This window comes from Achroia grisella, unplaced genomic scaffold, assembly GCF_030625045.1.
Source record: "Achroia grisella isolate CSIRO2021 unplaced genomic scaffold, CSIRO_AGI_Agris_v1 utg782, whole genome shotgun sequence".
In the NCBI taxonomy this organism is placed as follows: domain Eukaryota; kingdom Metazoa; phylum Arthropoda; class Insecta; order Lepidoptera; family Pyralidae; genus Achroia; species Achroia grisella.
The window spans coordinates 3,979,346-4,006,849 of record NW_026713022.1 but is presented as its reverse complement, the minus strand read 5'-3'; the positions used below and the strand labels follow the sequence as shown (position 1 = coordinate 4,006,849).

Here is a 27,504-nt window from a genome sequence, read left to right as displayed (position 1 = left end):
AACCTATAGTAAGGTAGGCGATATCAGATTATCAGTGACAAACATAGGCCGCGCAGGCAGTGCTAATTTCTAATAACAATTATCAGTATAAAAAAAGTAACTGATTTTATTCAATGAACCGTCTTAAATAATTAACCTGTCACTCACACCATATCATAAAGCATACGTAGACTAGTATACGTAGATATTTAGGGCCTATGCTCACGAATAATGTGTAAATTACGCTGAAACGCAGAAATTATGCTGTCCACAGACTAAACATTATGTTTGTTTTAAATTCTTCTTCACGTTTATTTACAATTGTACACATTATATAACGGGTAATTGCAGTGATTGTTTTCTTGGGCCAAATCACCGTAACCACAGTGCTTATAACAGAGTCGCGATATCGGGAGCTCGTAAAAAACAATAATAATAATAAATATATCGTTTTATAATGTGTATTAATAATTGTAAAGTGAATTTGTTGTTATTTACATTAATAAATACATAAAGAAAATACTGGAATGTTATTTAGAGGGAATTAGTAATATAAAACATATTCATAGGCCATATAATATTAAATATTTAAACTAATATAAACACTATTTTGTATATATTTTTCAACAAAAAATACTTTATACATAGAATATTAAAACTCCTCTACTAAATATGATTAGATATTGAACAATATTGAATTTAAATGTTCATAAGATTTGTCATTGAAGTATTTTATCCCTTTCTTTCAATGTATATACTCAATTTGAAAGAAAGGGAGAAAACAACTATTAACTAAAAACAAAGATTGATGTTGTTATGAATGTAAACTGGGTCCAAATATAAAATAACAATTCATTAGGCATAGAACAATATTTTCAATATTTACAACTAAACAAACATTGGTAGATTTATTCAAATTAGGGGCCTACCATAAATTACAGAATTTTGTCATTTATTTACTCCTCCCGCCTTGTAACAACTGATCACATATGTGAGACTAATAATGTGACACAAATTTTGCTACTTTACACTGTTAAACCGATTGTACACTTATTTACAATACAATTTAAACCTTATGCTTATATAAATGAAGTTTATATAAGCATAAGGTTTAAATATTTTTATTATTTAATAGTTCAAATTTCATGTTTTAATGCGTAGTGGAGACGTTTTGATATCAGGACCTCCTTCACGCCTTGTCACAAAATGTCACACTGTCGACTTCCTCCATCTCTCTCAAAGTTTTACGTAATTTATGATGGGCCCGTATCATGTGTTTAAAATTAAAAAACATGGTCTACCTTTCCGGACCGTCCAACTAGCTAAATGCCGCGGGATTGTCCGTGTTAATTCATGCAAATTGTATATGTGTTAATACAGGATATGATCTATTTGCTTCAACAATTTTAACTTTTTTTTAATTAACAGTAATTTTTAAAGTTTGCTGTACCATTTTAAAATAACTACAACCACGTACCTACATCACACTCGGAAGCGAGCTATCCTTCCTGTGATGACATCAACACGTCAAAAACTTCAGAACTCTTCTCGTTGACTGAACCGAAGTAGCTCGAAAAGTTGAATAAGCTAGGCTCCGTTCTCACATTATCTGTTGAACCAAATTGAGCTTTATTTTTACTATGCATTGGCGTCGTATTTGCACTGTACGACTTTTGCCTGTCTAAAACAGTGAGGAGAGGATTACGGTTGTCCTTGTCAGGTTCAGGTACAGTTTGATCAGTGGGCGACAAACTTTCCGGGTCGTATAGGGTTGCCTCTTTAGGCGATACTTCCTTGGATTCATTATATGGATTTGTTAGGTATTCTGCATATAAATCGCTCTGCTGTACATCCTTATCTTTAGGCACTATATTTTCTTGAGTCTCGTTATTTTGAGATATAATTTCTATGTTGTAGGAATTAGTTTCATTTTTCAGTGTGTCCGGTTGCTGCTGCGTCTGTATGAGCTCTGTCGTTGTTCGTGGGTATAAAATTGGTATTTGAGACTGTATTGAAATGCCAATAGGGGTCGATATCATCTGAAAACGAGAAATATAGTATAAAAACAAAGTTGTATAGACAAGTAAGTATTTTGGTATGTATTTCAAATTACAAAACTGACTGCGTGAGTACTGTCGACTCATCTATTTCTGTTATCGAGTAGCTTATTTCGTAATCTGTAACTGTATTTCGGTTTGAATTGTGATATACAACAAAAACAACAGTAATAATATCTCCTGACATACAGCGCCATCTAGTCTCCAGCTAAGCAGAGCTTGTGTTATGGGTACTAGACAACCGATACATCGATAGAAATAGAAAGGTCTGTATCGCGCGAGGAATCGAACCTGCGACCATCGGAAGTAAGGCTGTGTGATAAACCGCTATACCGACGGAAATGGTAACACATGAGATGTACCACAGGTGTCACGTGTACTGTCACAGTCCTGTAGAGCTATTCTGTAAGCATCACTTACGAATTCGAAAGTGGAATCCGCAGTTAGATTTTACATAAGTATTCTGTAAAACTCAATAGCGACTGCAGTGCCACATGCTCGAGAGCGAGCTGGAGGTAAAACAGGCACAAGTGATTTTTTTTTAAATATTGCCTATATTTAAAAAAAAATCACTCAATGAAAAAACTCGATAGCAATTTTATATTTGACAGCTCAGTAGGAATTTTATATTTGACAAGTGATATAAGTGCCTTGAGCGATGAGTGAAATGCAACTCGCTTCACTAAAGCGCTTACCGACCAGTACTGATTTACAGTAACTTACCTCATTTAACGGCTGCAGAAGAACAGACGATGTCAAGCCGGTTTGATCGTACAAGGGATTCCGGATAGGAACCATACCGCTTATAGGTGTCGCCGTTACAACCGTATGTGTGTTGGTCGCCGACGGCGGACTTTGGCTTAAATTTATAGGAGAATGAACACTTTGTGAACGTGTTTGGGTCGAATATTGATTGGACGCAGTTTGATGAGACGTTGGTATTAGAATGTGAGGTTGGGCCAATTGATTCGCTGTTGGTATTTGAGGTTGGCTCAAAGTAGTTGGGACGGGTAAAATGGTTGGCGTATTGGGTCCGACTGGCACCAAGGTTGGTAATGTAGACGGCAGCGTTGGCTGCATGTGGCTTGGCAATCCAGAAGGCTTGGTATCTTTAGCTGGAATGTGCAATTAAAAAAATTGAGAACTAAAGAAATTATTTTTACTATAAAGAATTACTACGATAAGAAGGAATAAACAAATAAAACACAAATTAATTTAATGTCTTCTTCAGTTATGACCTTTTCGTTCCATAAGCTATCAGTATCTACAACTACGTAAATACGTAGGTACGTACGTACGCACGAAGCTGACTAAACAATGAAAACTCATGTTAGGTTGCTGGTATACAGTTAGTCAGTACATAGATGAAGTAGACTAAAAATAAAAACTCGTGTTAGGTTGCTGGTATAAAGTCGGTCTGTAATCAAATTGTTAAATGAAAACTCGTGTTAGGTTACTGTTATACAGTCGGTCTGTCATCAAATTGTTGATTGACTAATATTATGACAAACTTCAATTGGCGATGTCTTCTAAAATATATTCCAGCGACCTAATACTGTTGATCCTTTCTACTATTGTATAAGATGCAACAGATTTCGTACTACTTACCTTCAGGGAACAATTCTTCCTTCAAATTCGGTAGAAACTCTCCTATCTTGTCCCACGTTATATACCAGAGATCGTTGTATCCATCTCCATTACTAAATATCTGTAATAAGAAAAGAATCATCAAAATCTATTTATAACTGATTAAATTATCTGATCTATATTCTTCGTTGCCCTCTTAGACACAACGGTAATTAGAGATCATTACACAGTATAAAAACAAAGTCGCTGTCGCTGTCTTTCCGCCCCTATGTATGTATAAATCTTGAAAAGTACGCAACGGATATTGAAGCGGTTTTTTTTAATAGATAGGGTAATTCAAGAGGAAGGTTTTTATATATAATACATGTATTCTTTTATACTACTATGGTAGCAAACAAGCATACGGCACATCTGATGGTAAATGGTTACTGCGTCCATAGGCTATATGGACGCCCGAAACACTAGGGGTGTAACGTGCGCGTTGCCGACCCTTAAGATACCCTTCTTGAAAAACCCTATGCTGTAGTCTCGTAAGAAAACCTCGGCAGGAAGTTCATTCCACAATCTAAGTGTACGCGGATATCTATGTATTGTACTTTTTAAATACAAATATTCAAATACATTTTAAAAATTTTATTTGCAAAGGAGGGCTTATCTCTAAAAGAGATATCTTCCAGTCAACCCGCGTCAAACAGCGTAACACAGGAAGCAGTGTGATATAGTAGAGAAGTGCAAATAATAAAAGAAAAGATAAATAGATAATGTGAATAAGAAATACAGGTAGGTAGAGGTAGAGAGAGGAACGGAAAGGGAGATAGATAGAGAAAGAGAGTTAGAGTGACCTTGACGGAGTCCATGACGAGCAGCATGTTCTTGAGCGCCTCCAGCACGGCCTCGGTGAGCGCGTCGTCGGCGGGCGGCGCCAGCAGCGCGCGCTGCAGCCGCACCACGCGCACCCACACCGCGCAGAACGACGCGCGCGCGCTCAGCGCCGACAGGTGCTGCAGGAACACCTGCCACCACCCACGCTCTTAGCACCTCACTCCCACCTCACACGCGCGGACTAATGCATATCTAATGTAAGCAAACCCAACGTCAAATGCCACACGCGTTTCCAGCTCACGCAAACTGCAGTCTACGATTGTGCGTGCTTTAGCGTCTTTTGTAACAATTAATTATCATTGCGAAATGGCAAGCAATGTGCTGAAGAAATATCTTTGCCTCATAGGCAAAGATATTTCTTCAGTTATTCATTATTTATAAATATTAACCGTATCTTAGGAAAATAAAAACGGTAGAAATAAAATTTACACAAATGTATCAATGTATGTATGTATCCGTCTACTATTGCCTGGTACGGACGGGCGGTACCTTGCACATGATGGTGTTGGCGCGCGCGCGCAGCGGCTGCAGCGGCTGCAGGCGCTCGAGCAGCGGGAACAGCACGCGCTGGAAGCACGCCTCCCAGCCGGCCGCCGCCAGCAGCGCGCGCCGCAGGTACTGTTGTATGGTGCGGTGCGGGCGGTACCTTGCACATGATGGTGTTGGCGCGCGCGCGCAGCGGCTGCAGCGGCTGCAGGCGCTCGAGCAGCGGGAACAGCACGCGCTGGAAGCACGCCTCCCAGCCGGCCGCCGCCAGCAGCGCGCGCCGCAGGTACTGTTGTATGGTGCGGTGCGGGCGGTACCTTGCACATGATGGTGTTGGCGCGCGCGCGCAGCGGCTGCAGCGGCTGCAGGCGCTCGAGCAGCGGGAACAGCACGCGCTGGAAGCACGCCTCCCAGCCGGCCGCCGCCAGCAGCGCGCGCCGCAGGTACTGTTGTATGGTGCGGTGCGGGCGGTACCTTGCACATGATGGTGTTGGCGCGCGCGCGCAGCGGCTGCAGCGGCTGCAGGCGCTCGAGCAGCGGGAACAGCACGCGCTGGAAGCACGCCTCCCAGCCGGCCGCCGCCAGCAGCGCGCGCCGCAGGTACTGTTGTATGGTGCGGTGCGGGCGGTACCTTGCACATGATGGTGTTGGCGCGCGCGCGCAGCGGCTGCAGCGGCTGCAGGCGCTCGAGCAGCGGGAACAGCACGCGCTGGAAGCACGCCTCCCAGCCGGCCGCCGCCAGCAGCGCGCGCCGCAGGTACTGTTGTATGGTGCGGTGCGGGCGGTACCTTGCACATGATGGTGTTGGCGCGCGCGCGCAGCGGCTGCAGCGGCTGCAGGCGCTCGAGCAGCGGGAACAGCACGCGCTGGAAGCACGCCTCCCAGCCGGCCGCCGCCAGCAGCGCGCGCCGCAGGGACTGTTGTATGGTGCGGTGCGGGCGGTACCTTGCACATGATGGTGTTGGCGCGCGCGCGCAGCGGCTGCAGCGGCTGCAGGCGCTCGAGCAGCGGGAACAGCACGCGCTGGAAGCACGCCTCCCAGCCGGCCGCCGCCAGCAGCGCGCGCCGCAGGGACTGTTGTATGGTGCGGTGCGGGCGGTACCTTGCACATGATGGTGTTGGCGCGCGCGCGCAGCGGCTGCAGCGGCTGCAGGCGCTCGAGCAGCGGGAACAGCACGCGCTGGAAGCACGCCTCCCAGCCGGCCGCCGCCAGCCCGCTCAGCGCCGGCGCCAGCAGCGCGCGCTGCAGGTACGCCACCGCGCTCCGGGCCACCTGCGCATAGTGCAACATTCTAGTCATTTCAATTTCGAACAGGCGCTGGACCTCCTCCATGATAAGTAAGAAAAAACAAAAGAAAGAGAAAACAATAAAACTCAAGTTAGAGGAACAACAATAAAAGAGAAGTAATACACTGCAATTCAGTCACCTGGGAACGCATAGGCCCAGACAATATTGCTGGAGACACCATGATGCCTATGCAAATTTCTAAGAATTCCAAATTCCGACTGTTATTGAATTTACACCCATTTTGCGATACGTGTTTCGCCTCTCAATGAGACTCATGCATCAATCATCAATGAATAGAGTTCGGATATAGTTCGGAAGCCCACATTTGTCGAAACATGTTCGTCGTACATGTTTCGACAAATGTGCGATGAAAACTAACATCTAACATCTGATTTACAACTGCATTAGAATTTTCATTTCTTACCTGTTTCCGTCTGTCGGTGCAAAACTCCGCGATTCCCTGTAAGAGCGGCATCCACGCCACCTCCCATAGATCATATTCCTCGGCTTGTGCTTGGTCCGCTTCATCACGCCACCACTTGAAGATTTGAGCGGTGCGACTGTGCAGCGTGTGCATTAGATCCAACAACTAGAATAACAATATATAAACAATAAATACTTAATTTGTTCAGCAGAAACACTGAGATCCCTTAACTGAATTTGAAAATACGGACAAATATTATATTAAGTCAATAATTATGATTTCAAACTTTAGTCCAATACAAGAATTAATACAACACTGACTGACTGACTGGACTGGTGACCCCATTGCTAGGCAGGAACAAGGGGTCTCCTGCCTGTTTTGGAGGCCCGCTTCTGCCATGACTCCACCGTTGTAGAGATCGATCGAGTTAGACAATCATATTTGTAAGGGTCACAATCAACTGAATAGATAAGGGCTAACCTGTATGCTAACTATATGGTACTGGTCGTGTGGGTCAAGTTCCTCGTCGCTGGAGTCGTCGTAGCGTCGTTTCGCAGAGCTCGGTCTTTGCTTTCGGCCGTCACGTGTCTTGTTCTTTTTGCCTGCAGAATGCGAAAATTTAAAGTATTAAACAAAAGTTAAATATAGCGGCAGTTGTAGGGCGTCACGTGCGCCACGTCGCGCACCAGCAGCGCAGCGCACACTGTACACACAGCGCACGAGAGAGAGAGAGAGAGAGAGAGAGGAGAGCGAGCACGCACCGGCGCGGGCGGCGGCGGCGGCCAGCAGGCGCACGGCGCGCACGGCGGCGCGGCAGTTGTAGGGCGTCACGTGCGCCACGTCGCGCACCACCAGCGCAGCGCACACTGTACACACAGCGCACGAGAGAGAGAGAGAGAGAGAGAGGAGAGCGAGCACGCACCGGCGCGGGCGGCGGCGGCGGCCAGCAGGCGCACGGCGCGCACGGCGGCGCGGCAGTTGTAGGGCGTCACGTGCGCCACGTCGCGCACCACCAGCGCAGCGCACACTGTACACACAGCGCACGAGAGAGAGAGAGAGAGAGAGAGAGAGAGAGAGAGGAGAGCGAGCACGCACCGGCGCGGGCGGCGGCGGCGGCCAGCAGGCGCACGGCGCGCACGGCGGCGCGGCAGTTGTAGGGCGTCACGTGCGCCACGTCGCGCACCACCAGCGCAGCGCACACTGTACACACAGCGCACGAGAGAGAGAGAGAGAGAGAGAGAGGAGAGCGAGCACGCACCGGCGCGGGCGGCGGCGGCGGCCAGCAGGCGCACGGCGCGCACGGCGGCGCGGCAGTTGTAGGGCGTCACGTCGCGCACCACCAGCGAAGCGCACACTGCGCCACGAGAGAGAGAGAGAGAGAGAGAGAGAGAGGAGAGCGCGCACCCCCAGCGCAGCGCACACTGTACACACAGCGCACGAGAGAGAGAGAGAGAGAGAGAGAGAGAGGAGAGCGAGCACGCACCGGCGCGGGCGGCGGCGGCGGCCAGCAGGCGCACGGCGCGCACGGCGGCGCGGCAGTTGTAGGGCGTCACGTGCGCCACGTCGCGCACCACCAGCGCAGCGCACACTGTACACACAGCGCACGAGAGAGAGAGAGAGAGAGAGAGAGAGAGAGAGAGAGGAGAGCGAGCACGCACCGGCGCGGGCGGCGGCGGCGGCCAGCAGGCGCACGGCGCGCACGGCGGCGCGGCAGTTGTAGGGCGTCACGTGCGCCACGTCGCGCACCACCAGCGCAGCGCACACTGTACACACAGCGCACGAGAGAGAGAGAGAGAGAGAGAGAGAGGAGAGCGAGCACGCACCGGCGCGGGCGGCGGCGGCGGCCAGCAGGCGCACGGCGCGCACGGCGGCGCGGCAGTTGTAGGGCGTCACGTGCGCCACGTCGCGCACCACCAGCGCCAGCGCCTCGCAGCACCGCGCCATCGCCGCTCCGTTGCAGGCGCGAAGCCGCACGTCCGCCTCCAGCGAGTCCGACTTCGTTTCTGGCTCGTTTTTCACCTGTGAGCCCCACAGTACAATGTTGCATTAGGTACGATCCCCCACACTTGAATTTATTATTATAATTTTAAGTATTTTAACCTAACTTCTTTTTATTGCGTCATATTGATAAGGTTGTAGATCCATCATTTTCGTGATACAAACCTAGCGAGTTTGTACATAAATCTCGCAGAATACTATTGTTCTTATCATCACATACAATTCTCTCATTTAGACATACAAGCACTAACTACAAACATGTTCGAGTTCGATATATACTCACTAAAATCCATCCTTGTGTTTGAGGCGAATGTGACAATTCACTTTCTGAAGACATACTCGTAGGACGTCTTTCACTTTCATCCTCAGAATCTTCAGAGCGACTTGATGCTAAAGAAAGTTAATGACATTATTAACAAAGTTGGTTTTTAAATATGATAAATATATAAAAAACAGAAATACTTAGTACCGAAGTTATTTAAAGCATTCACTAAATAACAGCAAATAAAAACAGTGCAAAATTCGTCAGCCGAGCTAGGTGTACCTCAAGGTACAATTATTGGACCCAGACATGTCACGTGACCGCAGCGTCACACACTGTAATGACGTAGTAAGTATTGGAGCTGGCCGAGACAGAGGCAGAGGCGGCGCGGACACAAACATGTCACATGACCGCAGCGTCACACAGTGTAATGAGGTAGTAAGTACCTGAGCCGGCCGAGGCGGAGGCGGCCCGCGGCCACGCGCCTGCGCCGGCGGCGCACAGCAGCGCGAACACCACGTCCCAGTCGGCGGCGCTGTGCACGTTCTGCGCGGACGTCTTCACCAGCTCGTACAGCCCGCACGATATCTGCGGATCGATTACGTCCTATTATATCTCATGCTACGACATGAACGTGAAAAGTAATCACATTTACAAAAAAATATCTATATTTCTATTAGTTATCTAGTATACATAAAACAAGCTCTACTTAGCTTGAACTTAGTGTGTGAATTTATTTATTATAGAAGAATCACGTTATACTATATGTTGACAAAATTTCTAAAATATACTGATCGACTGACAGGCTTTAACTAATAACAACATATAAAGACTAATTGTTTAAAGATCAAAAGCTCTAAAAAGAAACGTAGTCGCGGATAAGCCAGTAGAAACTAAACATGATACGTACGACTTCCGCCTGTTGGTAGAACAGCTTGTATGGCAACGAGAACAACAGTCGCAGGTGGTGGAGAGCGGGCGCGGCCGCCTGGTCGCAGCGCATGAGACGTGCCGCAGTACGCAACTGTGCAGTCAGTGCGCGCCGGGCAACATCTCCCGTCCCGCTCGCACTCGCTGCCCACGTCACTACGCGTCCCATGTGCGCGCTCGCTTCCTCCCATGTCGCCGATAGGCGGTCCCTGCGTGCGGAGAGAACATTATTGAAAAATCTATTTTAAATATATGCAGCATTAAGGTCGACATCACATAATATACCGCTACATTCAATAGGTAACCATTTGAAATTCTACTTTAAATATAATGCATTAAGGTCGAATTCACAAAGTTTTGTTCAAGAATTTTACACTCGTACTCTCCGCCCACGTAACGGCAGTCCCTATGTACGCGCTCGTTCCTTCCACGTCGCCGATAGGCGGTCCCTGAACACGCACTGTTCATGGTAGGAAAATCTACCTTAAATCTATGAAGCATTAAAATGAAAATCACATAATATCTTATCGTTCGTTCATGAAATATATTATGCGTGTAAAAACTAAGGCATGCCTCGTGCACTAAATCACATTACACATTCATAGGCAAAAGTTTACATTGATATCTCCAACTTAGTTACCTTTACCCCATATTAACATTCCAATATTTTTTATCATATGTCACTATTGAATCCAAAGTTTACAAGTCAAAAAGCTAACATTACACTCACCGATTCTGTATAAGAGTCTGTCCCAGTAACTCTAGGAAGAAAATGGTGATATCTTCCAACTGTGGGTTCGCCTGGAGACTTTCAGCATCTGGAGGGGTTCCTACCGCTATCATGGCTCGTACCAGTTCCTAAACATAAAAAAAAAATATCTAGTACACCTAGTACGAGCTCTGTTCACTTTAGTAGATTCTGAAGACATCACAAAATAACATCATTTGTTAAAGGAACTATAGTCTCAACATATTTCTTTCTTACATAACTATTGCTACTAAACCATAGACAAATAAGTCAATATAATAAGTTTTATTACCTGTAAGCTTTCAACTTGTAAGAATTTAGTCTCCGTGACTAGTAGACTGGGCAGGTTGCACTTGGCAACACATTCTGTAGCCACTTCAATTAGGGCTTTCTCGTGTGGACTTGGAGCCCGCATGCCTGTCAAGAAATAATAAAAAGTAATACAATTTTCCTCAGTACTGTAATTATTAACTGAGGTAATCAGAGGCATCTAGTACCGACATGGTAGCGAAAGTAAGACAGGTCCATATTTGCATTTGAGTGATAGTCTAGTCAGTATGATTGGTTTAGAAACAATTTTAGGATCATTGGGATGTTCATAGTATACTACTGGTAGTCCGTAGTGTATCATCATAGCCTGGTACCATATAAGGTGCGGCGCAACCTAGTCCTCCCCCGCAGTAGTGCGGGCCACACGTACCTGTCTCCCCGAGCGCGATGTACGAGTAGATGCTGGACAGCAGCCCGGCGTCGGGCCCGCGCGGCGCCGCCCGCACCAGCGCCACGCGCCCGCCCGGCGCCAGGTAGTCCTCCGCCTCCACCATGCACTGCAGCCCACAATTCTAATTTAGACTCATTTCTATTAATCATTAAATAGGTACATGGTAAAGATCTATAATACACAACGTTTTAGAAGAACACCGATCGTCTCAGTAAGGTCGTGATGACCAGTCGGCTGCGCCTTCACTGCAGAGATAGGAGAGCGACGTAGAGCGCGCGCAGCACGTCGAGCAGTGCCTTCACTGCAGAGATAGGAGAGCGACGTAGAGCGCGCGCAGCACGTCGAGCAGTGCCTTCACTGCAGAGATAGGAGAGCGACGTAGAGCGCGCGCAGCACGTCGAGCAGTGCCTTCACTGCAGAGATAGGAGAGCGAGGGAGAGCGCACCTTGGGCAGCAGGCGCGCGACGTAGAGCGCGCGCAGCACGTCGAGCGGCGCCTTCACTGCAGAGATAGGAGAGCGAGGGAGAGCGCACCTTGGGCAGCAGGCGCGCGACGTAGAGCGCGCGCAGCACGTCGAGCGGCGCCTTCACTGCAGAGATAGGAGAGCGAGGGAGAGCGCACCTTGGGCAGCAGGCGCGCGACGTAGAGCGCGCGCAGCACGTCGAGCGGCGCCTTCACTGCAGAGATAGGAGAGCGAGGGAGAGCGCACCTTGGGCAGCAGGCGCGCGACGTAGAGCGCGCGCAGCACGTCGAGCGGCGCCTTCACTGCAGAGATAGGAGAGCGAGGGAGAGCGCACCTTGGGCAGCAGGCGCGCGACGTAGAGCGCGCGCAGCACGTCGAGCGGCGCCTTCACTGCAGAGATAGGAGAGCGAGGGAGAGCGCGCGCAGCACGTCGAGCGGCGCCTTCACTGCAGAGATACGTAGAGCGCGCGCAGCACGTCGAGCGGCGCCTTCACTGCAGAGATAGGAGAGCGAGGGAGAGCGCACCTTGGGCAGCAGGCGCGCGACGTAGAGCGCGCGCAGCACGTCGAGCGGCGCCTTCACTGCAGAGATAGGAGAGCGAGGGAGAGCGCACCTTGGGCAGCAGGCGCGCGACGTAGAGCGCGCGCAGCACGTCGAGCGGCGCCTTCACTGCAGAGATAGGAGAGCGAGGGAGAGCGCACCTTGGGCAGCAGGCGCGCGACGTAGAGCGCGCGCAGCACGTCGAGCAGCGGGCGCCAGGCGGCGCGCACGCAGTCTGCGTGGCGCGCGGCCACGCTGCACGCGCGCTGCAGCGCCAGCTGTGCCTTCGTCGACTGCCCCAGCGCCACGCCTGCGCACGCGCACGCACATGTACTTCCAAGACATTAGTGACATTAAATTATGAATTATAGACATCGGCTGGGACACAGTAGATCATTGTTAATGCGGACTAATGACGCATTACTAGCAATGTATCATGTCAGGTCGACCTCCACATGGTTCCCTCGGGAAACCGTGATAAGTTCCTAGTGAATTTGTCACGATGGGTTAAGTGACTTGACCTCATTCTCAGCTTATCCTCCACAAGTGTCGCGTCAGCATAAATCGTCAGCGCAGGCGGGAGCACAATTCCATTATCATCAATTAAATAACTGCGGTACTCTCTTCTTTCTCACAAGTGGTTCAACTAAAAATTGGCTAATAGCAACAACAATGGCCAGAGTACGTACGTACGTACGATAACGTAAATTTTATCTACCATCACGTAATTCACGTAGAGTGTATTAGGGTAGAGAGTTAAAGAGTATATAGTCATAACAACAAGTATAAGTTAGAGTAGCGACATGTAATAATACACAAGTTCCAACCCTACAGTGTTTACTCTCACAGTTGGTTCTGTCATCACAGCCACAAGAAGAATAATAATATAAATAATATAACGTGAGTAGTGCAGCGTACCGATGTGTACATAAGAGGCTTGCGGGGGCGCCAGCAGCCCGGAGAACTTGCAGAGCGTGAGCAGCAGCGTGTCGAGCGTGAGCGTGTCGCAGGGCAGCCGCGCCTGCAGCGAGGCGCAGCGCTGCAGGCCGCGCAGCGCCGCCAGCGCGGGCTCGGCCCCCCCGCCGCCGCCCGCCCGCCCCTCCCCCTCCGCCTCCCCCTCGGCCGCGTCCTCGTCTGCGGGCGCACGCGATGGCGGCGGTGCGCGCTCGAACGCCGCCGACAACGCGCTCACCTGACGTTACCAAATAGAAAGACTGGCTAATCTTATGGAGCGCTTGAAGATACGTCTACCAGGGTAAGTTGTCACGCCTTCATACTTCGTATGATGTAGTGTATTAAAAGTAATTTTATTTTCTCTACATGTTAGAGAAAATAAAATTAAACTCACGGAGCGTTTGAAATTACCTCTACGTGGCTAAGATGTCACGCATTCGTACTCTGTAATTTCTCTGACACGTCTCCATTCTTCATATCTCAATATAGGTTCCAAGGAAAATTGCATAGTAGCAGAAATATCTAGGGATAATTTGTACTTTAAAGTAATACAATTCCTACAGTATCATTTTGTTTGAATTTAATATATATTTTTTTTAAATGTACATGTGTATTCAGATTTATTGTCATATTATAATAGAGATATTAGTACATATCATGCAAGAACCGACCGCCGCCGTAAATCGCTAAACTACCGACACTATTAAATTCAAAAGTTGAATTTAGATATAACTGATATATAATATTTTAGCTGACATATAGAATATGTATCAGTCGTCTATAAGCTATGGTAATAGTTTACCATCATATAGGCTGTATGCTTTTCACCATTGTAGTATAAAAAAAGCAATTTGTGAACACGGTAGAAGTGAAACTTCAACGGACAAAATGGCTGAGGACTCTAGCGGACTACCCGCTCTCCGCACGCCTCGCGACTGCCGTTGTCCTTTGTATGCCGACACCGGCCTTTCTCATCCTTTCACAATGCGATACATTGTCCCCCCCTCCCCTCCTCTCCTACCACGTGTCGGTAACACTTTCATGACAAACAAAATTATAATACAACCCGTCTATATAGAAGTTTCACTTCAATAAATGTGTAATTCGATGGAACGAGTGTGACCCAGTATTAGGTGACATAGAAGTTTCACTTAAAGAAATGTAAGGAGTGGGTGTGTACGCACGACGGGCGGGCAGGCGACGGCGAAGAGCCGGGCGTAGTGCTGGTGGCGGGCGGGCGCGGCGCGGTAGGCGGCGGCGGGCGCGGCGCCGCGCCGCTGCAGCACGCGCCACAGGTACGCCTCGCGCACCGCGCCCACGCGCTCCGCGGGCATCACCATCTCCTCGCCCCTGCACACGCACTACCGTCATTACTGCTCCATCACTACGGTCCGGTCGCTCGAAGTTTGCGTTTCTGACACGTCGGGATCGATTGGGCGATCATACTTTGAACGTACATTTACGGCTCATTTTTAAATTATTTTTGAATGAGTGACAACATTAAAAATTTAGTAAGTATTCCAACTCACAATAAACGTATTAATTTTGGGATAGAATGTATATAGTAAGTCAATTCAAAGTTCCATCGCCCGACCTGTCAAAAACGTAAACTCTGAGCAGCCAGACTGTACCTGCCTCTACGTAACTGTACGTACGCTTACAAGCGAATCGACATTCACACTGAACAATGAGCATGTAAATAGACAATTAACTTAGCCATACACGCTATATAAAACATTGATTTTACAAAAATAAATAAAGTACAACTATTACACATAGGAAAAAATTAAAATTACTACTAGCTGCCTTTACAAGACTTTTCATTTTCTCATTTTCTTTACCTACACTTACATGCTCTTTCTTTACTGCGTGAGACCGCGTGAAAGAGCGTACGTGTAAAAGCGGCTATAAACGATTTGAATGTTCTCTGAAAATCCAGTAATAAGTTGCACTCTACGAGTTCTATATAGCCCAGACTATGTATCCTACATTGCACCATACACATATACCTATAAAGTGCTCTTGTTATCTCAAGTAAGGCAAATATGTGTATATGTACTCACAGCTGACAGATTTTAAAATTAACATTTTATGAAAAAAACATTGAATTCTAACAATGAAATTCTAAAATAGTCTTCCGCTAAATAAATAAAACAACAGAAAGATATCCACCAAAAAGATTTTACAATAAACAGTAAGGTGACTATATAAAAACGTAGTTTATTTGAATAATCAAATTACTAAATATATTCCCTTGCTGGAATTTTTAGCTAGAAAATTTCAAGTCAGAAGACTCATTCTTCTACAGATGAATACTACGTCACGGAAACAATCCACTCACTTGATCGAATGAAAGATCGCCTCCAACATGGATTGATCGAAGTCACCGGAGCCGTTGCAGCCCCTCAGGTTCCTGACGAAGTCTTCCACCGTCATCGGGACATTGAGCTTCTTGGCGTTGTGGTTGTGTTGGTCCATATTTAACATAATGACTGCGTATGCAAGCCGAAACGCCGCGTCCGTGTTCGCGAATGGTTCGCCGTTTGTGCTCTAAAAGTACATTAAACTCAAAATAATATTGTTCAAAATCTACCCTGTACCATCGTAAGCACAGATTATTATATTAGAGTCCGTTAGTTTCTGTTCCCGCGCTTTGCCTTCCCCTCCCTTACGTAGTACTGAACTGACTGTATGGTGGCCATGACGCGCGCGCATTGTGTTGTGAATTAAAATAAATTAGAACTGTGTTAAACCTACTGTAAAGCTAGCGAAGATATCTTCGAGACCCTGAAGCCCAAGAAATCCGCAGAACCATACAGGTACGTGACAGACTTTTCCACACATATTTTTCCCTATATATATATACATAGTATTTTCCCTAACATTTTGGTAGCAGAGAGTAATTTCCCTAACAAATATCATATATAATAATAATCTCGGGACACGTCGCTGTGTGAAGAGGCGTCTAAACCTAAATTAAGCTAGCTAAAGCTCGTGTTTTAGGTTCTAGATAACGGATACAAATACATCGTTTTTTTTTACATGCATACATAGAAAACATCCAGACCGATACAAACAAATCATGCTCAAGAAGAAGGTGTTAAACCTTAGTTTTCTGAATGAACAGCACTTCATGTATTGCCAACGCGCGAATGGTTGTTTATCTACATAGGTTATGGTTCCCACTGCCTACTATGTAGTTCTGCAGCTTCTTTCTCATTATACTTACATAACATACAAAGTGATACTTGAGTGTCTTTAATATAAGAAAATTTTGAGCTTTAGGCTCTCTGTTCTTTAGACCTGTAGCACTGCGACTTGCATAGATCTATTCTAAAATCAGTGAAGATATTGCACTATTTAACTTACATGCCACCGCTCGGCGAATCGTTCCATGACGAGGAAGATGAGCGGCGCCTCCCCGGGCAGCCGGAAGGTCTCCAGGTAGAGACGAAGCGCCTGGTCGATGCGGAGGCCGGTGTAGTCGAAGCTGTCTGCGAACGCGGCCAGCACGCTGGCGGCCCCCGCTCCCCCCGCCCCCCCCGCGCCCCCCGCGCCAGCCGCCCCCTCGTCGTCCTCCTCGCCCCGCGACGAGCGCTTGCAGATGTACTCGCCTTGCGTACACAAGCAATCCCACAGTTAGTAACGTACACTATTGACCCACTTTTTTTAATAGATTTGCTGCTGGTACGGTTTTGCACGGTACATTTTTCTTATACTACGATATTGCAAGCGAGCATATGGCCCATCTGATAGTAAACGGTTACTGTAGCCTAGGGTGCCTAAACTCCAGGGGTGTCACATACTTGTATTACAAATAAACAAAATTGAAACTTAGTTAAGTGCATGAATGATATCACATCACTGGTATCTCAGTCATGATTATAACATGCTGGGTGCTCCGTATTCCAAGTCTTTTTCTTTATTTTCTTTTTACCTATATACATATAAAATACTACAACAGTTATAAAAGAGAAACTGATTGGTAAACTTGAAACATGTTCCGGAAAAAATGATATAATTTTTTCTGGAACATGTTTTAATGCCAATCAATTTTGCACTATAATAATGCAACTCACCAATCATTTTTTTATCCAAATCTGGGTTCTCTCTGAGGAATATTGCAACCTCCCGTGCGTCGAGGGGTGTTTTGAGGACACCATGCTCTTGAAGGAACTCGATGCCGCGCTCCGGCTTTTGGTTGAATAGCTCTGTACCTTGGGTCACCCACTGTAGACAAAGTTCCACGTATTATCATGACTAATTTGTTGGATGCAGTGGAAGGGAATTGGTATTAATATTGCTATTGCTAGAAGCGTAACCTGAAATCTACCTTCATGAGGGAGCTTTGAAAACATGTTTAATTCCATAATATCTATAAATACATACAAAATAAATTTTGTTCCATTTTAGCATATGCTGTTTTCTATTAAATTAAATTTCAATTAATTTTCAATCCATTCAAATAGTATGTAGCTAAAAACTATGTAGCTACAAAAAGATAAGTTTGTTATAATATGTTTCAAGTTGACCTAACGCGACCCGAGTCTACCCAACCCCTATAGCGGAGTATTTTCTCCACGTAATAAAGAAACCAATGTTATAATATTGATTATCTTTCTTTAACTGCTACTACTATTGAGAAGCAAGCGAGATAAAAGACAACTAAAAATACACATGAGTAAAATTTGTGGATTGATTCTTAAGCAAAGCCTGTACTCACTAAACGATTACAAATATGTACGATCGTTTAATGTTAGACATAATTATTTAACATTAACGTAAGTACACAATGTAAATAAACTGGCTTTTACAAAAAAAGAAATTCAGTTGATATTTTTGCAAATTCTATATGGACGGTAGAGAAAAATTATTAAGATAAAAAATATTGACGTTTATAAATGAACTTTGGTTTTAAGTCAACAATACGTTCGCAGCTCATTATCCATATTCTTTTACACCTTATTATTCCAGACACTTAATAAAAAAAAAACTTACCTTTTTCAAGTTCCTAATATTATCCAACTCGGCCTCTGTAGGTAAATCATAGCAGGGTTTATGTCGGTTCAGCCTCCCGTCCACGATGTACTGGCTGATTTCATGTGTAGTATCATCACTAGTAGCAGATTCATCCAATCCCCCCAGCTCTAACGACACGTGCCCACCTCGCCCGTATTTTTTCTCTTTCTCCTCCACCAAACTCTGTATTTTTGACTCGCTCTCACACTCTACTTTCGCCTGGCTACCGATCTCTATAGCTTCTATTACAGTCAGCAACGCCTCGAGTGGCAACGTGTGGATATTGTATGCGGTTGACGAAACCACATTTTTGGATAATAATTTCGTAATTTCTTCAAACACATTCATGCAGTAAACATCACAGTCGTAATTTAAATACAGTTCCGCACAGAGTCCAGGTATTCTAAACATTTGGGTTAAACTTTCTAATGCTAAATGATGGATCTCTTTCACTTCGTAGACAGCTTTTGTTGTGTCCGCAGATATGATTTCTATGATTTTTTTGTAGAACGCTTCCATTTGGAATTTTAAGTGGAAACGTAGTGCCTCGAATAGTAGAAAGGAGACTTGCAGGTCGAGGGCGAATATGGAAATTCTCTCCGTATTTAATAACTGTCAAATATATAACATGTGTTAATATTCTTGTAACACTGTAATATAGCAAATGAAATGATTCAAATAAATGATACTGGTTAATTTTATTTGTTTATTACATTTGTCCATATAGGCAGTTACTACTTATCATTAGGTGGTCAATAAGCTTATTTGCCATATCTATACTAATATTATAAAGCTGAATAGTTTGTTTGTTTGTTTGAACGAGCTAACCTCAGGAACTATTGGTTCTAATTTTAATATACTTTTTGTGTTGGATAGTCCATTTATCGAGGAAGGCTTTAAGCTATATCATATTACGCTACGCCCAACAGAAGCGAATAATCAGTGAAAAATGTTACAAAAACGGGGAAAATTATTTCTGTTTGAGGGCTTTCGTTGCGTGCGCTGCGCGAACGAAGTCGCGGGCACAGCTAGTCAGTAATAAAAAAGCTATTTCAATACTTACACTCAATAAATTCCTACAAAGCGGGTCCTTGACTAGATACAAGAGGGATGGATAGTTGGCGATCTGATCCGCGCCCACTTCCAAAGCGGTACCGACCAGACATAAGCCCAGGTGGACCATCGCCGATGTATTCTGAGCGTCTAACGGATTGCACAGAGATATAAGGAATCTGTAAACAAAATTTTTAAATATAAGTTTATAAGCTAATTACGTGCGCAAACAATTATACAAAAAAAATCAAAAGTTGTAAATTTTAACACTGGCACATATATACACAGTTCTTTTAGCTTTTCTGGAATTACTTAAAAAGAGTACATTAAGTTTAGATATTATTATTTTAATTATTTATTACATATTTTTGTTATTGAAAGCCAACTGCTTGACGGATCTCGAATCTCGGCTCAGGTCGTTGTAATTTCGATCTCCGTTTGAATTGGACGGGGATCGATAGAAGAGCTTACTGTTGGAAGTAGCTGTATTCCATATGTAGGTACTCCTCGAATTTTTCGCTTAAGTTCGTTTGATGACGTAAATAGTCATCACATGAATTTTAGTTTTATCTTTCTTTTCTTCGTGGTTGATTTTTACAGAAAGCACACATTTGGTTTTAGTAAGTTTTTAAGAGCATTATGACTCTCTTTAACTTTCGGTGGGAACTCTTTATAGCTATATAACAGTTCCTTTTTTTGTTTCAAGACTCCTAAACTTGGGGATGAATGTAATTCAGATAGATTTTGGATATAATTTGGTTTGCAGGATGGCAACATTGTCGTAACAATACCTGAAGAGTTCCCTGACGCAGACAAGGCCGTACGGCTGCAGGTGGGGCGGTTCCTCCTGTGGCGTGAACCGGATGCCGCGGTGATTCACGTACTCCTCCAATTTCTGTTCTGTTTCGGTCGTCGGAGACGTCGGATCTGGTTGGATGCTGGATGTATCTTCAGGCTCTGGTACTTCTGCTGCAATAATAAAATATGCTCATGATTATAATAATAATAATAACCCTGCTCAATTCACACAGTCCTAAGCTTTTGTTATGTGTACCATGTATACGCAATCATTTTTTTTTTATTTATTTAAATCAGTACAAATGGTCCATATTATAAACACCTTATAGACTAACATACATATCTTTTTATAAACTCATATAAATTCATTTTATAAACGCAAATATTAGCGAGAATGGATGGATGTCTGTTATTCTTTCACGCAAAAACTACTGAACCGATTTTGATAAAACTTTACAGTAATAATGCTCATATACGAGAATAACATATAGGCTATAATTTAAAAAGATATTATGTAAATTGTGTGATATATAATAATAAGTGTGATGCAGACGAAGTCGCGCGGGTCATCTAGTAGAATAATAATAAAATATATATTATCTCACCATCTTTGACTTCATCATTCTGCTCCTTCTCAGGAGACTGCGGCGACTCTGTACTGTCTGCCACGCACTTCTCCAGCAGTTGCGTGATGGACGTGTTCCCGTTAGCCAGATCCATTGATGAATGTCTGCCATGTTTCTTCACTGGACTCTTCACCAGTTGGTCCACTGGTTCTATTGTGATTTCAGCTTCGTTTATCAAGTTTTTGTCTTGGCTGTTAAAATGCAATAATAATATTAATAAAACTTCTGAATAATAAGAAATAGAAATAACACTAAGCTATGAGCCATTTTGTATTGCTGTAGCACACACATGCAGGTTTACCCATGTTGTATTGCAGTGATTTAAATCATCTGTATTGCATACAATTTGTAAGTAAGCTTATCTGGGAGTACTAAGATGCAAATAAAAATTCTTATCTATTTATCAATGACATGCTCCTAAACAAATTATTGTACTAATGGTAACCTGTTTAATGTGTGAATTAATAAATAAATTACCTGTGTCTATCAAGTTTGGCCTCACTTTCCTGTTCGTTTTCTGCGACGCTTGGACTTGGTTGCTCTATAGTTGATGGTTTTCTCTCCAAAGAATTAGTGTCTGAAATAGAAGCGAAATTATACGTTTATGTAAATTCTATGGCAAAAAACTGATAACTCAGTGATGATAAGTGGTTGCCATCCCCTAAGTTACTCCTTATAACATTACTTATCTGCGACTGAAAGTTCCGTTAAAATCGTACCTGCCGTTTCACAAATTAGCAAGAACAAACAGACAGAAAAACTTTACAGATTTTATCATCCCAATATTATTTTTAAGCCATGTGGCCAAAGAACAACATGACCAAAAGATGATCTAAAAAAAACAGTATATCCACTGTCTAAGAGGTCAATAAATTAAGAAGAAAATGCTTAATTATGCAAAAATCTATAATTACAAATCGTAATGACTTTAATTGAATTATTTATGGTTGTTTGAAAATAATTGACTATGGAAAAAATTATTATATAAATATCGTAATTTTCTTTGTTTTTTTTTTCTAAAATACTATTAATAATAATCGATTAATTAATAATAATCTATATGTATAAAGAATATTTTAAATGAATACACAAACCTAATAAAATTTTTTAGAGTTGTTCGAAAATAATTTATTATAGAAAAATCTATTATATAAAAAAAATCTTTAAATGCCTTATTTTCCTTAAAATATTTCAAATAAAAAACGGCTTAATAATAATAATCTATATTTTTACCAAATATTACACAACCTTCAAATTGGTCGACAATGTCCTAAACTTAAGCTTTTAAAGGAGGCGCCGGTACATATGGGTAGCCAACTGCCTCTCTGATAAAAAAATTATGTGTTGAGTATGTCTTGATAACCATACCCCACACACCGTTTCCGGTGCGCGTGCCATCAAAGCGGCAAACACCCTTTTATAAATATGCCAACAACACACTCGAGACTTGTATGTCGTGTAAAACAAAACTATAGCGCGATTTAGATTTACTTATAGCGCCATCTAGTATTGACATTTTGTACTACGTAACAAGTTCTATCATCAATAGTAAAAATTCGGTCTCACATGAATGTAATTTTAAATAAACCTTATCATGAATATATAGTGACAATAAAACTAAAAATAATTTATTGTAACCACAATTACTCACTTACACATACATACATAAAATTGAATGATATTTAAGTCTTTGTTTTTTATTTCAATTCGTTACAAAAGGCAAGCAATAATAAACTTGCATTACTACTTCCATTTCATTCATAATTTTAGAGCCGCGGTCCTGCCACCATATCAACTATATCTTTAATGTTAAAGTTTCAATATTAGGGTGACCAAATAACCCCGCAAGCGCCGCCAGGCCAAAAAATAGCGAGAGTTACCGCGTACACAGCAAAATATACGATAAAACTCAACCACTTTGAGCAAGAAACCAAGTGGAAATAAATTTAGAACTTTTTTTTAATAAATTAATTATGTGATTACACATTTTGTATGAAGGTTATTAAAATACATATTATCTCCTTCAGTTCTTTGTTTAATCTAAACTCAGTTTATGAGTGCTATTACATATGTATTTTTGTCTTACCTTTACGATAAAAAATAAATTAAAAAAAAATAATAATAAATTCTGCAGATTTTGTATGAAGAGGAAAAAATAAAACAACGACCTTCATAAGAGGTTAAACGGTTATACATGAAAACATTGAATTTGAATTTTAAATTGTTTTTTATCATACTTACATATGATTTTATCCTTAAATTTACATCTTTTGTATTGTATTTATGGCCATATGATATGTTTTTAAGATTGAAACTTAAAAAAATTATAATAACTACAAAAATTATTGGTCTATTTTCCTAACAGTTCAACTAAAGTAAGTGGCGGAATGGGATGGTATGGTTAGCGATAAAAAATTATAACATGCAAAAAAGGCTTAATGTCATATGTATACATATTTTTCGATTTTTAATTTGATTTTGCTATTTCACTATCTATTATATATATATATCTATATCTATACATATAAATAAAATTGGAGTGTCTGTTTGTAATATTGAAATAACCGTTTTTTACTACATGCATATGAATATAAATACGGTATATACAGCAAAATCATTTTTTTTACAATTTTTGTCTGTCTGTCTGTCGATCTGTTTGTTCCGGCTAATCTCTAAAATGGCTGGACCTATTTTGACGGGACTTTTTTTGGCAGGTAGCTGATGTAATAAGGAGTAACTTAGGCTACTTTTATTTTAGAACAATAAAGTTAAATTCCACGCGGACGAAGTCGCGGGAACAGTTAGTTAATATATATAATACTCACTGCTAGCGGTGTTTAAGGATTTCCTTTTACTAGTTTTTTCTCTTTTCTTGAGTGAAAGTCCCACGGTGGTAAAATTGGCAGCTCCGGCGTCCTCTGTCGGGAACTGTGGCAATCTCATGAAGATCAACTGTGTCATATCACGGAGACATTGTTCCGCGTTGCGCCGTAGTAATTCTGAATACAAATACATTATAGATAAATATACTTTATCATATTTGATGTTAAATTGTGGAAGTCTATTTCACTATTTACTAACTCGTCGAGTCGTAGTCGGGTCGCTGAACGTGTCACCATATGGATGTAGAACCAATATATATAACTAATATTTATAACCGTATTGGATAAGCTAATAATGTGCATCTCTCAGAAGAAAAGTGGTGCTAGTTTAGGGTACCATTTTAATTTGAATATTTGCAATGGGATGGTTTTAAAAACCGTAAATGATTTCTATTTTTTTTAATAAGCAGTTAGTATGGAAACTTTCAGACTGGTAATTTAAGAGAAATGTAATACATCTGTATTGTTGTGTAAGTGCTGTTCTAATTTATTTACTACTAGTATTACTAGGGGGGCCCCTAGTAACGCTAGTCTATACCTACATATAAATAAAATTAGAGTGTCTGTTTGTAATATTGGAATAACCGTTTTTACTACATGCATATGAATATAAATACGGTACATACACCAAAATAACATTTTTTACCATTTTTGTCTGTCTGTCTGTCTGTTTATTCCGGCTAATCACTGAAATGGCCTGGACCAAGACTGAACAACTGAACAATGAACTTAGACTACTTTTATTTTAGAAAAATTCTCTAATTTTCATTTTTGTTAAATTGACGAAGTCGCGGGAACAGCTAGTCGTAAATAAATTAGAAATAACAGGATAACAGTAATTACCTGTTAGGCGGCTTTCAAAGCAAATGCGAAAACAGCTGAGCATAATTTCGCATACACTCTCATCAGTCAATAGGGCACCCTCTGGACTAAGCATTAATGTGCGAAGAACCTAAAAAATACATATTACATATAACATCTTATTAATAGTGTATATGCGAAAGTTTGTGAATATGCATGGATGTTTGTTACTCTTTCACGCAAAAACTACTCAACGAATTTTTATGACACTTTACAGTAACATAACTTGAATGTGGTTGGATGTAAAGGGAGAGGACGCCCTAACAAAAGATGGATGGATTGTGTGAAAGATGATATGAATAAAAGAAGAGTACGTTCAGATATGACGACCGATAGGGAGCAGTAGAAGAGAATGACATACTGAGCCGATCCCAAATAATGGGATAAAGGCAAGGCAATGATGACAGTAACATAGCTTATACGTCAAAATGACAATTAGGCTATAATTTAAAAAGATATTATATAAATTAGGTGATATATAAGTTTGATGCAGATAAGTTGCTCGAGTCAGCTAGTAATAAATACAATAACTAATTATAATGAATATTGGAGAATATTTTGAAGGCATAAGCACTCTTTGATAACTCTCAAACATGTCACTTTATACTCACTTGCAATATTTTCATGAGAACAACTCCATCTGAGGAGTGGTCGGTGCCCACAAACCGTGCATGGGTAACTGCATCCGCAATATCCTCAACTGTGGCTGGCACACTCGGGTGTGTTGGATCTATAACAATAAATAATAATAATAATAAATAATTCATCATCATCATCATCATTTTAGCCCAGAAGACATCCACTGCTGAACAAAGGCCTCCCCAAACATCTCCATGAATCGTCATTTTCTCCAAGATCTTTGGGGACAAATAATTATTATATAGGGATTATATTTATTTATATGGAGGGAAATTTGATTACCTTTGTCAAGCTATGTGACAATAGAGGTTAAAAAAAATCTCTGGAGTTTCCTGCCATTACTTCTCAATTAAATTTATATTCTGAACTGTAAAATAGGGAATTATTATTATTAAATAATCTTATATATAAAAAACTTGTGTCACAATATTGGAACAGGCTTGACGGATTTTATGAAATATATGCATATTCAGTAGGTCTGAGAATTGGCAACTACCTATTTTTCATACCCCTAAGTGATAAGGGTTGTCTCTGTCTCTGACCTCTAACATGTACAAAATTTTATTTTTTTTATAATGTCATTAAAAATACATACAACAAAATTTTCACCCTACCAACAACCCCTATTTCTTAATAGTGATTTTAATTTATATGGCAAAACAATATTTGCAGGAAAACCTAGTACTATAAGCGACTAAAATGTCCCATATGAATAAATACTTTTTTACTTTAATTTAATATTTGAATATTTTTTTTTATATATTTATTATATTTATATAATTATAGGAACAAATATAAATAAATAAAAACAACAGAATGTAATAGTAAGTTTTTTTAATTTATTACTTGTATTTAATATATAATATGTTTGTTTACTTAAAATTTTAGCACACTCTCTATACAGGTCTGACAATGTAATCAAATTTATACTTTATACAAAAAAAAATGTTACTTTAATTATTGTTATATTGATGCTAGCAAATTATTGATATTTCCTGCTACAGATCATAGGGATATTTATATTATAAAAAATACTAAAATATGGTATATTAATAAAACTAGATCATGTCTTTTTAGCATTCAATTGGTTTAAAAAAAAAAGTTATAATAGGTCTTTATGTAGATTAAGGCAGTTCATTGATCCTTTATAAGTACCTACTCAACTTATGATGTTTCTGCTTAGAAACAAGGAAAATAGAATACATGCATTCATTGGCATATTTTGTATGAAAAAATTAATTACATCAAAGATATCACATTTCATCATAATCATCTTACTTACATGTAGAAAGATAATCAGATAATTTCGGTAGCAGACTATATAATAAATAATGTAGATAATGGTTGCTACTAGTTAAATGGGGCCTGGTTAAGTTAGAAACCCCACATTCTCATTGAAAATAGCACCACACTTAATATATATATTCCTCACATATATCCCAAAAACACTTCAATTAGTTTCACCCACACTACATCATCATAAGATTGTCAAATTATAAGAGAGATGCATATAAGAGCATAGGCTTAGACTCTAGGGGTGTACCATTTTCTCTCCACAACTTACCTATGAGTCCATAAGATAAAAACTTGTGTATAGCAGACAGAGCCAGGCTAGTAACAGGGCCTGTGGTTTCCTTGCTCCGTATGACTTCTAGGAAGGGACTCAAATAAGTTGCAGGGTCCAGCAACCTCAGGTCACCCACTTGATTTAATATAGTTTTTAAATCCTGAAACGTTCTCATAAGAACATCGTATTCTTCGTTGGGAAATGAGTGGGAGCCCCAGCGTGTACTCCGTCGCATCGCAGTGACGAGCATCCACATCTCCCCTTGCACCACAAAAATACCGTTTCCTGGTAGAGACATCTTGAGGGTTATTTTATTAAACTGGAACTTCCGAACATCAAAACAGTTTACACGAGTTGAATTTTCAACAGATTTAACACAAAACTACATTATGAATGCACACTATTAGCAGTGTCACAGTTTGTAGATGTTATTTCTAGGTGTATATTCACTAATTATAATATAAAATAAACAAAAATCAATGGAAATTTACAATTTGATCACAAAATCTCATTTCATGACGATTCACGTCTCACAATTATGTCATGTTGACATTTTATGTGTTGCTGTTGACGTTTCAAATTTAGTGTTGTCTACGGCTTTGTGAAAATAGAAGATAGCACTTTTAGAGTCTTTAATAACTTGGATCCTTCATTAAAATGGTTACCCAAAAGTTTTTATTGTTATTCATTACTATTTATTAGGTTCTTCACAAATCCTCTATACGTTCATAGTTATACGA

General features: G+C 41.9%; 1 protein-coding gene and 1 non-coding gene across 2 annotated transcripts; both read right to left on the bottom strand.

Moving 5' to 3' along the window:
- Positions 1 to 176: 176 nt before the first annotated feature.
- LOC131851229 (Golgi-specific brefeldin A-resistance guanine nucleotide exchange factor 1) lies at positions 177 to 27,286 on the bottom strand. Its single transcript, XM_059201691.1, has 29 exons — positions 26,762 to 27,286; positions 25,170 to 25,288; positions 24,541 to 24,649; positions 23,641 to 23,814; positions 21,293 to 21,392; positions 20,795 to 21,006; positions 20,183 to 20,360; positions 19,402 to 19,570; positions 18,318 to 18,950; positions 17,399 to 17,549; positions 16,689 to 16,933; positions 15,661 to 15,869; positions 14,504 to 14,669; positions 13,284 to 13,557; positions 12,527 to 12,675; positions 11,342 to 11,468; positions 10,934 to 11,058; positions 10,624 to 10,751; positions 9,874 to 10,102; positions 9,410 to 9,551; positions 8,985 to 9,091; positions 8,533 to 8,722; positions 7,184 to 7,305; positions 6,704 to 6,868; positions 6,094 to 6,264; positions 4,466 to 4,636; positions 3,645 to 3,744; positions 2,760 to 3,151; positions 177 to 2,018 (listed from the first exon to the last, which is right to left on the bottom strand). The coding sequence occupies exons 1-29, from the start codon at positions 27,060 to 27,062 to the stop codon at positions 1,479 to 1,481; spliced, it is 5,898 nt and encodes a 1,965-aa protein (XP_059057674.1). The 5' UTR covers positions 27,063 to 27,286; the 3' UTR covers positions 177 to 1,478.
- LOC131851419 (U11 spliceosomal RNA) lies at positions 22,105 to 22,235 on the bottom strand. The gene has a single exon (XR_009357887.1). It is a non-coding gene; the product is annotated as a U11 spliceosomal RNA (small nuclear RNA).
- Positions 27,287 to 27,504: the final 218 nt, after the last annotated feature.